This window comes from Mauremys reevesii, linkage group 13 (assembly GCF_016161935.1).
Source record: "Mauremys reevesii isolate NIE-2019 linkage group 13, ASM1616193v1, whole genome shotgun sequence".
NCBI classification, from domain to species: domain Eukaryota; kingdom Metazoa; phylum Chordata; order Testudines; family Geoemydidae; genus Mauremys; species Mauremys reevesii.
The window spans coordinates 10,412,196-10,426,758 of NC_052635.1; the positions used below are offsets into that span (position 1 = coordinate 10,412,196).

The following is a 14,563-nucleotide window of genomic DNA, read 5'->3' on the forward strand; positions in this document are numbered from 1 at the left end:
GCTACCTTTATAGGACCCCTAGGCAGATAAGCCCCGCCCCCTAAGCAGGGCTCAGCTTCTCTCCCAGCACCCTGCCCCTAGCAGCCTCCACACATACAAACTACACAAAATACAAAAATACAAATACCTGCTCCTCCAACAGAACTCCCAGTGAAACTCCCCTGTTTACAGCTCTGTTTGCTGGCTGCTGTGCCGCTGCAGCTGTTGCACATCAGCTGTGCTCCATTCAGAGATGTCTGCATTTCAGTGCCAGGTGAGTGATCCCTGTATAGTGTTGCTGTGTTACTACACTGCTGCTGCGCTCCACCCCAGAGATATCTGCATTTCAGCACTGGGCAGGCAATCCCTGTGCAGTTTTGCTGTGTGTTGTTATGCAGCTACTGCCCTTCACCCCAGAAGTGGCTGCAATTCAGTACAGGGTGAATGTAAGTCCATGTCTCATTTTGCCCGGGGGTGGTTGTTATAGAGCCACTGCAACCCCTCACCTGCACCCCAGCTTGTAGGAGGGCTTATTGAGCCCCCCGAAGGCCAGAGAGTTACAGCCCTTGCCCTCAGCCCTGTGGTTCTTTAGGTAGAACCCCTAGAGCTCGGGCTCCCCCATCACTCCCCAGGGTCAAGCCACTAGCGGGGTCTCTCTCCCCCTTCCTGAGAGCCTCACACAGCCCCACAGTGAGCAGGCTCGGCCTCCGACTCACCACACAGCTGCCTCCCATTGGGCCCTGGGCGCCCCCCCCCCTGCATTTCCATAGGGCAATACGAGTGCGGCGGGGCAGAGCGGCTGTCAGGGAGCCCCTGTAGTAAGAGGAGGTCCTGAAAGATAAACCCTTATCAGAGGCCCAGTATGAGGCCTAAGGCTTGAACTAAAGTAATGGTCAAGACTTTACTAACATAAAGCAAAGTTAAGCTGTGAGCCAGAGGCAGGCCCTGCTCTCAGAAGCTGGCAAGAAAAGGGCTGATGCTGCGAAAAGAGACACCAGTTATCAGAACATTTGCATACTTGTATACTCCTCACAGATAACAAGGAACAGGTTGACCCATCCCAATGACAGGGCCAAAAGGGTAATATGATGGAGAGTTGTTTTGTTCGAATCAACATGTACAAAGTGAGAGGCGGCACCTTACTACGTAGAAGGGTTGTACCTTGCTAGGTAGAAGGGTTGCACCTCAATATGTCAGGAGTGATGTGTAACATGTTTGTACCGGTGTATAAGAATGCATCCCTGGGGCAGTGTCTTTGGCCAGCCTCGGGGGCAGTGGAAAGTCCCACCACTGACTGAGCTGAGTCCATTGTCAGGGAGCACATAAGTACTAGCTAGCCACACCTCAGCAGCACCTTGGACTTCTATGCCGGGGAGCTGGAGACTGTGTTTTTCTTCGACAATTAACCTGGCCGACGTGCCTTCGTTTCTTACTAGAGTCTGTGGTCATTGGGGGTTTTCTCGAGATCTGCTGTGTCAGCTGTGTGCACAGAGCTGGGACAGCACACAGAGGGAACACACGCACGCAGCCACCCCCAACCCCCTGAGGGGCTAAATCTAGAGACGGAACCACCTACTGGCTGGGGCTCGAGCCGCTGCCTCAGCACCCAGCTCCCCCTGCCCTCCCCCCGCCCATCACCCAGGGTGGGGATCTGGGGCTACAGCCTGGCCCAGCGCGGCAACCATCCATGGGCCACTCTGCCCTCAACGCCCGCCCAGGAGGTGCAGCCGCCTCCCCAGCAGCGCAAGGCAGCAGAGGCCTTTCTTCCTAACAGCCCCCCCCCCCCAACACACACACACGCTGAGGAACACATGGTAGTTTCAACAGCTGCTTTATTAAAAGTTACAAAGGCCAACACAGTGCAGGGACACACACCTCCCTGGTGACATACACTTAGAAACCTCTGACAGTGTAGGAACTAGTACAGAGAGTTGATATTTCTTTAAAAGCTGCAGCATAAACATAATAATAAAAAGTTTCTTAATTGTGAGTAAATAAGATTACATTTTTGTACTGTTAGCTTTGTTACTGGTCCATGGTGCATTTATACAGTCGAGTTATTTTTCTAAGAGACTTTGTACATTCAAAGAAGTCACTGCAGTGATGAAGATAAAACAGAAATTACTTCAGCAGGCAAAGAAATCCTTGCCTTTCTCTCCCTCTTCATCCTCAAAGAAACAGGCAAGACCTCAGATAGTTAATTATAAGCCAACAGAGCAAAGTAAGGGAGGAAAAAAGAGACAAGAGAAAGGAAAAACTATACAGAGGAAGTAGAAACAAGGACTGGAAAGAAATTAGAAACAGACAGATTAGAGGGTACACACAGTGGTGACTCTGGGTGAAACACCAACTTATTTCTTTCCCTCCTCATGGAGAGTAGTCAGCCATACCGAAAAAGTTTGTCGAGAAGAGGGAAGAGGCAACGACATTTGTTACCAGCCTTTCCTGAAGTCCTAAGGGAACACTCACTCAGAGGACTAGTTTGTGAAGTAATGCAAACAGATTACATATAAATATATATACATTTTTAAACTACCTTTGGCACTGATTCTACACTGGAAACATCTTGCTGGCTTGCAGAGAAAAGTTTTCACTGAACTACTTTTTGGCGAAAGACAAAAAACCCAAACAAAACCAACTTTGGTAAGTGTCTACATTACAAACACTAAACATTTTTAAAGATACTCTTTCAGATTAAACTGACACCAAAAAGTGTCTTTTGAAGAGAATGTAAATACCTTCTAGAGAAGTGTTTAATCAGAAATACCACAAGGCAGCACTAACGGTTCAGTGCTCCAATATTTAGAACTTCAATAATAGAATTTAACTGCATATTCATAAAGGGTGGCAGGTTCTTCCACAACTAGTCAGAAGGCATTAATGGAGTAAGGCAAGGCAGGCAAAGTCTGTTCAAATGGCAGATGTGTTAAGAGTTTCTTCCAAGAAGGCACAAATTTAAGATTTGGTTCCCATCCCTTAGTAGTGTGTCAGAAGAGACACCTTTAAATTGGGGCATGAAGGAGACAGCGAAGAGGACAGATACCCAAACATACTCTTCAAATTTATCTAGAACGCAGTAGTCACTGGCAATAATACATTGCTTCTAGATTCTGAAATGCAAACATGAAATCCTCTTCACCAGCTCATACTCAAGATTACCAAGGCACTGTGCAAGGTGTGGCCTGTGCTTATTAGTATTTTTAAATTAGGAGTGTAACTTTTAAATAAAGGCACATTTCCTATAAATGAGAGAAAGTTATCACATGACTAATCCAAATCATTTTGCTTTATACATCAGTAGGTGAGAGCTTGAGAATACAGCAGGTTTGAAGGAGAGAGATGGCTTCCACTGGTTTGCATTTCTTCTTGTAATTCATGAGGATACACTCCAGACTATAACAGAAAAATAAGGACTGGAAAAGCAACAGTCCTCTTGCCCCACATCAAAGAGGCATAAAACAATTCTGCAACTTAAAGACTTAAGCTACGGAACACTCAACATATTCAACAAAAGGAAATTCTAAATCATTTCCTGTGTTTGTTTTACCATAGTTTCATTCTTGCACGGGATTGGCTTTTAGAATTCATGTCCTGGGTATTTCTCACCTATGGTCACAATTCTGTTTGTAGCATCACAATTAATTGCTGTAGATTGTGTTACAAACAGGCCCAAAGATGAGAAATGAATATGCTGTCAGAGCTGGAGAGTAAATTAATTCTGCTGGAAAGCTTGTTAACAGCTACATCACAAATTCAAACAGCTGAACACCAAGCAGTGTAACTAGTCATAAGCTCCCTGGCTCTGCTATGACCAGAATATGAATCCACAGTCTTCCTTGCACCCAGGGCTGGCTCCAGGCACCAGCTAAGGAAGCAGGTGCTTGGGACGGCTAATACAAAGGGGCGGCACTTCGTCCACCGTTGGGGCCGCAAGTCCAGGTCTTTGGCAGGAATTTGGCGGCGGGTCCCTCAGTCCCACTTTTCCTCTTAGAGCTGCCGCCGAAGTGCCGCCAAAGAGGAAGAGAGGGAGTGAAAGACCCATTGCCAAAGTGCTGCCGAAGAATGGAGCAGCACTATTGAACTGCCGCTGAAGTGCCGCCGATTGGCTTCCCCCCCCCCCGCCACTTGGGGCAGCAGAAACCTGGAGCCGGCCCTGCTTGCACTCACCAGAAACATCTCCACTTGCATTTGTATTTACAGGTCTGTTACCAGTTATAATGATGGGCTTGTGGCTGTTGTATACATACGGGTACATCTGCCAACATTCAGAAATTGGGACAAGTGAAATCTGGATATCAAACCAGGGAGCATGAATGTCTTTTCTCTTACAGCTTCTACTGCAACACACTTCTGTTTAAACAGCTTGTTCACCGGTGATGAATCCTTGAGAACTGCCTGTCCTCCTCCTCTCCCAGGCTTCTGCTCCAGCAGGGAAGCTAGTGCATGAAGTCAGTGGTGTTTCCTGCACTCAAATGAGGCTTGTCAGATCAAGGCTCTTGCCTGAACTGAGTCTAAGGGCAGGGTTTTAAGTGTAGACCTGCAGTGGCACCAGTGCAGCTGGACTGCTGTAGTGCTTCAGTGAAGACAATACTACCCTGATGGGACAGCTTCTCCCATTGGCATAGTTTATGCACCTCCATGAGAGACAGTAGCTATGTTGAGGGAAAAGCTCTCCTGGCCACATAGCGCTGTCTACAGTAGGGGTTAGGTAGGTGTAACTGCGTTGCTCACAGGTGTGGATTTTTCACACATAGTTCTATCAATAGCATGCAGGGATAAGTTTACAATGTAGACCTGGCCTAACTACCTTGCTATCTGGGAACTATTGAGGATTGGAGAAAGAGTCTCATATGAAGCTTCCCTACTTTTTTTGTTCTTTGTTTTGCCTGACTTCTGGGCTGGAAGACAGCAAGGGGGCTCTGATTGGCTGGAGTACCCATTTGGGGATTAAAAGGTAATAACTGGAGCTATACCAATCTCCTAAAACTGGAAGGGACCTTGAAAGGTCCTTCACCTCCTCTTTCCATCCACCTTCTCCGAGGTCACTGAGAGTGACGGGTATCGTGGCCAATGGAAAGCCCCCAAGCACTGGTTCTAATCCCGCCCGGTGGCCTATTATTGTCCAGTCACATTCTGGGAGTGATAACATTATGCAATGTGGAGTGGGGAGGTTCCAGGTTGCAAAGGGGAGTGTCCCTGACACGCTGGGTGACCCAGCCAGCCTGAGCAGGTTGCAAGGGCCAGATTCACAGAGGGATGTAGGCATTGCAAAGGCAGCTTTTTGCCTAAGCTAGCCAGGGGGAGATGCCAGGGAGTGGGGCATGCACAAAGCCCTGCCTCCCTTGGGGAATTTGGCACCTAAATCCAAGCTGCAGGGAGGTGCCTCCCTCTGCTTGGGATTCCCAGCTGTGATCTCTTTCTGGGAGTCAATGCAGGAAGCTGGGGTGTAGAGGGGAGAGATACATAAGCCCCATGAGCAACGCATGAGTGAGGGCACAACAGGACTTCACCCCCTAACTCACCTGAAGGGCCAGTGCAGTAAGTCTGCCCAGAGTTTGCCTACTGGAGCGGGACCCCATAAGCATGTCACACAGAAAGATGGAGCAGGAGTACTTCCCTTGTAGCTCTTAGCCACATGGTCAGCGCATTCGCCTGGGATGTGGGAGACAGAAGTGCGGATGTGCATCTAGGGTCTCACGGTCCCCAGGTGATACCCTAAGTGCTGGGATAACGGTTGTGAGGAGCTCCTTCGCCGCTAATACGGCCTAAACTCCTAACTCCAGGAGAGGGGTCACATCTAGGTTCTCGGAGTTCGATATATCGTGTCTCATCTAGATGCAATATATCGAACTCCGAACGCGCTCCTGTCGACTCCAGAACTCCACCACCGTGAATGGAGGTGGCGGAGTTGATGGGGGAGCCGAGGACTTCTATCCCGCGCCGTGAAGACGGGTAAGTAGTTCGAACTAAGGTAGTTCGACTTCAGCTACGCTATTCGCGTAGCTGAAGTTGCGTACCTTAGTTCGACCCCCCCCCCAGTGTAGACCAGGCCTAAGAATCCCCAGCGGCAGGACACACCTCCCTGTAGCCTGCGCTTAGGTGCCTACCTCTGAGAGAGGGGCAGGGCTTAGCACACTACATCTCCCATTGGCCGCCTTAGCCGAGGAGCTGCCAAGCACATTGGCTTTTATGGATCCCATTCTGAGGTGCCATCATCCCCCATTCTTTGAGCACTAGACACAGGCTTTTTGAACCCCAGGGATTTTCTAGGTACCTGACACTTAGCTGTGGGGACCACTCAACATTGCAAGGTTATGTTTCTTTGTGAGTCCAGCCCCAGGTGCCTAAAGTGGCAGCTGGCACCTCAGGTCTCTTGTGAATCTAACCCTGAGGGTTTCTAACATGTTCAGTTCCTCAGGATACTGACCACTGTAGCCTGACCCAACAATGCACTGAAGTACGTCTAATTGACTGTAAGCAAATGATGAACAAACCCTTTCCAGTCATTACCTTTAGCTGTTAGACAGCTGAAGAGGTCAGAAATCTTTGACCAAAAAAATATTCTCAACAAAACAAACAGTTTCACTGACATCCATTTTATTTTATTTTATTTTTTGTGGGAAAATCTCATTTTCAATTAAATGTTTTTATTTTATATTGGGAACATTTTAAACAGCGGTTTCCATTTAGAATTATTATTTTAACTTTATTTTTTGTACTGCCAGTTACGTGCTAAGGTGGCTTATGTGGGCCTCCTTTTCTTACTTCAATGTAATCTTATGTTTGGTAAAAAATACCAAAAGTACCGATGTTTTGAAATGTCAGAAATCAGAACATTACTGAAAAAATCTTTCAATCAGGAATGTGGACATTGTCCATGACATCACTGTTGGGTTTTCTTGGAAGAGAGGATCATTGAGTAAATTCCTCCACCCAGAGTTCTTGACTCACCTTCCTCAGAGATCCCTGCTTAACCCCTTTGACTACTAGTCCCCTCCTCTCTCAGCCCCACTCCTTTGACCTGGCCCCAGGCCCATGGAACAGGCCACCCACCCCTACTTGCTTCCTCCTACCCTCATCTCCAAGCAAAAGACTATTTCCTCTGCTTCTGCCCATTGGCAAGCCCTGCCATCACTTCCTTCCTCTCTCACTCTCCTCCTTCCCCTGCCTAGCCAGTCCCCCTGTTCTGAACAGTGCCCAGGGTGGCCTCTGCCCAGCACTGCTGAGGACACAGTTGAACTGGGGAACTCACTGCCACAAGATATCACTGAGACAGAGAGCTCAGCAGGTGAGACAATGGAATGGATTATGAGAGCCTCCATGGTTATGTTAGATAAGAGAATGAAATAAACCCACCATGGTTAAGGTCTCCATGCGGGAGCTAGGATCCCAGGAGGGGCATAACCACCTGGTGAGTCTGGGCCAAGGCAACTCAGAGATTCTACATTTGAGACAACTCTTATTCTGTGTTAATAAACCAGTCCCCAGAAGGGGTGAGTAATTCAAATGCATCAATTGTAGGAGATGGATTAATAGGGGAAGCAGAAATATTCAGGTGGTGACAGTTCTGACACCAATTTAGACCTAGTCCTAACCCTAATCTAATAAAGGATGAGTTTTCAAATGTAAATCATCAGTGGAACTACTCACATGTTTAAAGTTAAGCACTTTCTAAAGGGGTTTTCTGGATCAGGGCCTTAATAATCATGAGCTTTGAGAGCAGATTCTCAGCTGGTGTAAGTTCTCAAACTCAATTGATTTCAGGGGAGCAATGAAAATTTAAACCAGTTGAGGACTGACACTTTCATTTTAAATGAACCCTGGTGTGATAATTCAATGTATCCACTCAAGGAAGAGAAACAGGGCATGTTAAAAAGGTTGCCAGTGAAAATGGCTCAAACACCAGTTACTTATGATGAGCTGCATGTAAGTGATCTGCGGAGTAAGATAGTCATAGATATTCTTTGGTAAATAATGTTTAATAATGAATACTTATAGACAGACATGAAGAGGGAATGAGTCACAATAATTGGCATTATCTATCTATCTATTGATCGATCTCTCTCTCGAATCACATACTATGCTTTTGTCCCTCATATATGAATTGTATATACCAATGTCCAAAGATGGATATTCTAATACTAATAATAGGCCTGCTTTGTGAGATCCTTTCTTAGCTTGGATGTAACTAGTTTTACAATGGATGATGAATGAAATACCAGGTTGTGATGCAGCAGGGAGTGGAGAGTATTGACCTGGGGACTGTCTGCATTGGGGATGGGAGACTTTCCTTGAGGGAAGACAACTGAGCATACAACATGAGAGCCCAGGAAGGGAGTTGAGGCCAGGTGACACCTTCTGCCCGGAAAACTAGAAAAAGACTGCAGGAGGAACCAGGGGGAACGGGAGTGAGATGTCTGGAGGGGGTTTCAGTTTAGAGGTGGCTGGGGAAATGGAGGGAGCTCCAGGACTGGGGTCTAAGCTCCCTACCCCCCAAAACTGAGGGCTCCTGGTTGTACCTACAAGCTCTGTTGGGGACTGTGTTCCTGTCGTCCAATAAACCTTCCATTTTACTGGCTGGTTGAGAGTCACGGTGAATCGCAGGAAATGGGGTTGCAGGGCCCTGACTCCCCAACTCTCCATGACAACTGGTAGTAGCAGTGGGATCTACTGCAGCTTGTGGATGGCACTTCCTTCAGTAAGTGATTGGGGAGCAGTAAAATGAAAAGGGGTTGATGGGGACCAGGCATGCTGAAGATTCAGAGAGGAGCAGTTTCAGGGGGCGGAGGAGCTGTGCTTACTCCCTGGGAGTGTGTGACCAGCGAGACAGACTGTTGCAATAACGGGGTCCCCCTTGAGACTGTGGTGAGTAGGCGCATGGGCGGAGGAGTCTGCGGATCGACCCTGGGAGAGAGGTGGTGTCCTGGAGAAGGGCTGGCATGCTAGGGGTTACCCCTGGAAACCAAGAGGAACTGTGAGCACACAGGCCTGAGAGTGCCCATCAGGAAAGACTTGCTGAGCTCATAGGCCTGGCCCAGAAGAACCTGGCCGGAACACAGAGGAAGCAGAAAGTCTGGTATGACCACACAGTGCAGGTCCGCACCTACGCTACTGGGGATCAGGTGATGGTTCTCATCCCTGTGAGAAAAAAATTCCCACAGGCCTCTTGGGAAGGCCCTTTGAAGGTGGTCAAGCAATTAAATGAGATAAACTATGTGATGGATCTGTCTAACCGGGCGCATCACTGCAGGGTGTACCATTTGAATATGATGAAGCCATATTACGACAGGGGGAATGTGGTGTTGGCCGTGTGTGGACATTGGGAGGAGCAGGGAGATGAGCCTTTAGTAGATCTATTCCCTGACACAGGACATGGCTCCCCCCTGGAAAAAATTCCTCTCTCTGATCGGCTAACCCCTGCCCAGCAAGCTGAGATCAGAGGGGTGCTGCATCTGTACCAACAGCTGTTTTCCACCCAGCCTGGACTCACTAATCTGACTGTCCACTGGGTGGAGACAGGATCGCACTCGCCGATAAGATGATCTCCCTTCCGAGTCACAGGGAAAACGGCTCAGGATCGGGATAGAGAGGACAATGACATGCTGGCTTTGTGGGTGATGCAGCCATCTTCCAGCCCTTGAGCCACGCCGGTGGTGCTGGTCCCCAAAAAGGATGGGTTGATCCGGTTCTGTGTGGACTATCGGAAGCTCAATGCCATCACTGTATCTGATGCCTAGCCCATGCCCAGGCCTGATGGGCTCCTGGACAAGCTGGGAGGAGCTCGCTACCTTACCACCATGGATCTTACAAAGGGCTACTGGCAAGTGGCACTGGATGCACATGCCAGGCTGAAATCTGCCTTTATCACCTCCTTGGGGCTCTGTGAGTTCCTGACCCTGCCTTTCGACCTCAAGGGAGTGCCGGCCAACTTCCAGCACCTGGTGGATCAGCTACTGAGGGGGATGGAGAGTTTTGCCGTATATTGACAACATCTGTGTCTTTAGCCAGACCTGGGAGGACCACGTGTCCCAGGTTAGACAAGTGCTGGATTGACTCCAGGAGGCTGGGCTGACCATAAAAGCAGAGAAGTGCAAGGTGGGGATGGTTGAAGTGTCCTACCTGGGCCACTGGGTGGGGAGTGGCTGCCTAAAGCCAGAACTAGCCAAGGTGGAGATGATCAGAGACTGTCCCGCTCCCCGAACCAACAAGCAGGTCCAAACCTTTATTGGGATGGTAGGGAATTATCAAAGATTTGTGCCCCACTTTAGCGCCATAGCCGCCCCCATCACTGGACTATGCAAGAAGGGGAAGCCAGACAAGGTGGTCTGGACCGAGCAGTGCCAGAGGGCTCTCTGTGTGCTGAAGGAGACTCTGGTTAGTGGCCCCGTTCTGGCAAACCCAGACTTTGACAGGCCCTTTATGGTGTTCACTGACACCTCAGACACGGGACTGGGGGTGGTGTTAATGCAGGAGGATGAAAAGGGGGAGAGACACCCCATTGTGTACTTGAGCAACAAGCTGCTACCCCAGGAGCAAAACTATACAGCCATCAAGAAGAAATGCCTGGCCATGATGAGGGCCCTTAAAAAACTAGAGCCATATCTATTTGGTTGACACTTCACTGTGTACACTGGCCACTCTTCGCTGACCTGGCTACACCAGATGAAAGGAGCCAATGTCAAGCTCCTGAGGTGAAGCCTGCTCCTGCAAGATTATGACATGGACGTGGTCCATGTGAAGGGAAGTGCCAAAAAGATAGCAGATGCGTTGTCCCAGAGAGGGAGCCCTGAACTTCCCCAGGTCACTGGTCAAAGTGACCCTGCTCAGTTCAGTCTAGAAGTGGGGAGAGATGTGGTGGAGCAGGGAGAGGGCAGTATTGACCTGGGGACTGTCTGCATTGGGGATGGGAGTCTTCTCTTGAGGGAAGATACCTGAGCATGTAACATGAGAGCCCAGGTGGGGGGTTGGGGCCAGGTGACACCTTCTGCCCAGGAAACTGGACAAAGGCTGCAGGAGGAACCAGGGGGAGGGGGTGTGAGACAGCTGGAGGGGGTTTCAGTTTAGAGCTGGCTGGGGAAATAGAGGGAGCTCCAGGACTGGGGTCTAAGCTCCCTGCCCCCCAGAACGACTTGACTGAGGAGTACCTACAAGCTCTGTTTGGGACTGTGTTCCTGTCATCCAATAAACCTTCTTCTTTACTGGCTGGCTGAGAATCACGGTAAATCGAGGGAATTGGGGGTGCAGGGCCCTGACTTCCCCACTCTCCGTGACACAAGTCAGTGCATGCTATGGTACTTTTCCATTTAAACCAATATTATAAAAATATGACACCAGGCAAATTACTCATACCAGTATTTACTAGAGAGAGAAGGTGAACCTTATGCACAGCTTATCTCCAGACTTGAAGAAGAGCTCTGTATACATTTGAAATCTTGTCTCTCTCCCCTGCAGAACTTGGTCAAATAAACAATATTACCGTAGCTACCGCATCTCTCTAATATTCGGGGACCAACATGGCTGCAACAACAGTGCATATACCAGTGTTTATGTCACTATTGAATTTAGCCTTGTGTTTTTGAGCCAGTATCAAACCAGCAATGTTGATGGAGCTACTCTGCTTTCGCAAAGAATTAGCTAAGATGTGGAAAACACCGAGGAGTCCTTGTGGCACCTTTGAGTCTAACACATTTATTTGGGCATAAGCTTTCGTGGTCTATAACCCACTTCATCAGATGCATGGAGTGAAAAATATGGTAGGCTGTATATTTATACCTGTCTACTGTGTTTTTTACTCCATGCATCTGATGAAGTGGGTTTTAGCCCACAAAAGCTTATTCCCAAATAAATTTGATGCCACAAGGTGCCACAAGGACTCCTGGTTGGTTTTGATGATACAGACTAACACAGATACCCCTCTGCAACCTGAGATGGGGAATTTACTCATGCATCTCTGTTGCACTCACTTTCTCCCAGCCACCGTTATCCATTCTTCGATCTTTGTGTGTATTGGCCATTGGCCAAATCCTGATCCATTTGAAGTGAGTGGCTAAATCCCAGTGATTTAACAGGGATCAACATTGGCCTCATTAGCCTGTCTGATTGTCTTTAAGAAATACTCAACAGCTTCCTCTTAAACAAATAAACAAACAAACAACCATTTCCCACCATGGCACGAATGACACAGCATTGATTTATTTATTTAGGGCTACAATAATTAAAAGATGTCTACCTGAGGCTTTTGGTTCCCTAACACATCATTACAAGTACGATGATATCCCAGCCCTATTCATATAATTATTTCAACAGAAACTCAACCATGAAAACACCTCTTGTGCACACCTTTATCATTGTGGAAAGAAAACTTTCAGCTCGCTCAGAAAACCCCATCAAAGAGGTGACATTTGGGCACTCCCGATAGGTAACAAAACATCAACAATGCTGTCTAAGTGAACACTTGCCATCTGCCCAGTCATTCCCACCTTAAAAACACTTCGAACAAAGAAAGAAATCAACTCTCCAAAAAACAAACAAACTAACAAAAAAACAGAGACAGAGGCAAAAAAGAAACAGCTACTGCACTGACACTGCAATCCAATTTTTACTCCAAAAAAGAAGAGCCAGACACAACCTGAGGGTCACTAAGGACTTTCATATGGCTAAGGATTTTATGTAGAAAGTGCTAACATAGCATGGTGATGGGTGGCAGTACATAATCCTGTGATAGAAAGAAAACACAGGCAAACAGATAGATAATGATATTATTTACATTGGTATTCATTTACATTAGGTCCATTGACTTAAGTGGAGTTTTAATTTTTGCCAGTGAAAATTTCCCTTTTTGAATAAAGAGATGGCAAACCATGTTCTCGTGGAGACAATTATGTCATCATTTGATTATATTTATAAGGAAACATAGAAGAAAATTAAAATCAAAAGAGAAAGATGGCCATTTATTTGGTCATAAATAACCTCTGCCCAATCAGTTTCCTCACGGCAGCGTTGATCTCCTTGTTCCTCATGCTGTAGACGATCGGATTCAGCATTGGAGGTACCACGGAATAGAAAACATCCACCATGATATCCAGACGTGATATGGACTTGGAGTTGGGTTTCAGGTAGGCAACGATGCCAGTGAAAATAAACAAAGAGACAACAGTAATGTGAGGAAGGCAGGTGGAGAAGGCTTTATGCCGGCCCTGCTCTGAGGGGATTCTCAGCACAGTTTTGAAGATCTGAACATATGACACAATTATTAAAACAAAGCAGCTTAAGACTAAGCATGCACTAAAGGCAATAACCCCACTTTCACTGAGGTCTGAGTCAGAACAGGCCAACTTGAGTAGCTGGGGGATGTCACAGAAGAACTGATCCACCACATTTCCTCCACAGAAGGATATTGCAAATGTGTTCCCAGTGTGCAGGGCAGAGTAAAGAATACCACTAATCCAGGCACTGGCTGCCATTTGTATACAAGCTCTCCTGTTCATCACTCTCTCGTAGTGCAGTGGTTGGCAGATGGCGACATATCGATCATATGCCATGACAGTCAGGATGCCAATATCAGCCAAACCAAGGAACATGAGAAGAAAGACTTGGGCGACACATCCTGAATAAGAAATCACCCTGGTGTTCATGAGGGAATTTACCATGGATTTGGGGATGGTGACAGAGATGAATCCAAGGTCCAGAATGGACAGATTCATCAGGAAGAAGTACAAGGGTGTGTGAAGATGGTGGTTGAGGGATATAGCTGTGATTATGAGAAGGTTCCCGATAAGGCCTGCCAAGTAAAGCACCAGAAACATCACAGAGTGCAAAATCTGCAGCTCCCGAATATCAGAGAATCCCAGGAGAATGAATTCTGTAATGGTAGTTCGGTTGGACATTTTCTTCCTCAGCACATTGTGTGATGGCTGTGGAGGGAAGAAGAAGGCCCATACTCAGGATTCGAGTGTCAGAGGGAATGGCCTTGATTCCCTTCTGAGTAATGTCCCATGATCTACTGTTAAATGTGCACAGCACTCCTCCCATCCTTCCATTGACTAGGAGCAGTGAGTGCTCCTCAACTCTGACAATCAGAGCACTAGAGAGACAAGTTAAGTGAAGCAATATCCGTTATTGAACCAACTTCTCTTGATGAGAGAGACAAACCTTCAAACCACACAGACTACCTCACCCACTTTGGCTCTCTAATAACCAACCAACACTGGAATAAATTGCCTAGGGAGGTTGTGGAATCTCCATCTCTGGAGATATTTAAGAGTTGGTTAGATAAATGTCTATCCGGGATGGTGTAGACAGTATTTGATCCTGCCATGAGGGCAGGGGACTGGACTCCATGACCCCTCGAGGTCCCTTCCAGTCCTAGAACCTATGAATCTATAAACTTGGGACCAATGCGGCTACAACTACTGCATGCAATCAGCCCACTACTCAGCCCATTAATGTCAATTGACATAACTCTCTTACAGTCCACGGGGCAGCATCAGTTTACACTAGGATGACCAGATGTCCTGATTTTATAGGGACAGTCCCAATACTCGAGGTTTTGTATTATATAGGCTCCTATTACCCCCCCCCCTTT

The 14,563-nt window shown here is 47.4% G+C and overlaps 1 protein-coding gene across 1 annotated transcript; it reads right to left on the reverse strand.

The window, feature by feature from the left end:
* Nucleotides 1-12,929: 12,929 nt before the first annotated feature.
* LOC120379969 (olfactory receptor 14A16-like) lies at nucleotides 12,930-13,865 on the reverse strand. Its single transcript, XM_039497481.1, has one exon. It carries the CDS (start codon nucleotides 13,863-13,865, stop codon nucleotides 12,930-12,932), a length of 936 nt encoding a protein of 311 aa, XP_039353415.1.
* Nucleotides 13,866-14,563: the final 698 nt, after the last annotated feature.

Bases quoted from the DNA above. Each gene is read 5' to 3' on its own strand.
- LOC120379969 (XM_039497481.1), bottom strand. From the start codon at position 13,865: ATGTCCAACCGAACTACCATTACAGAATTCATTCTCCTGGGATTCTCT.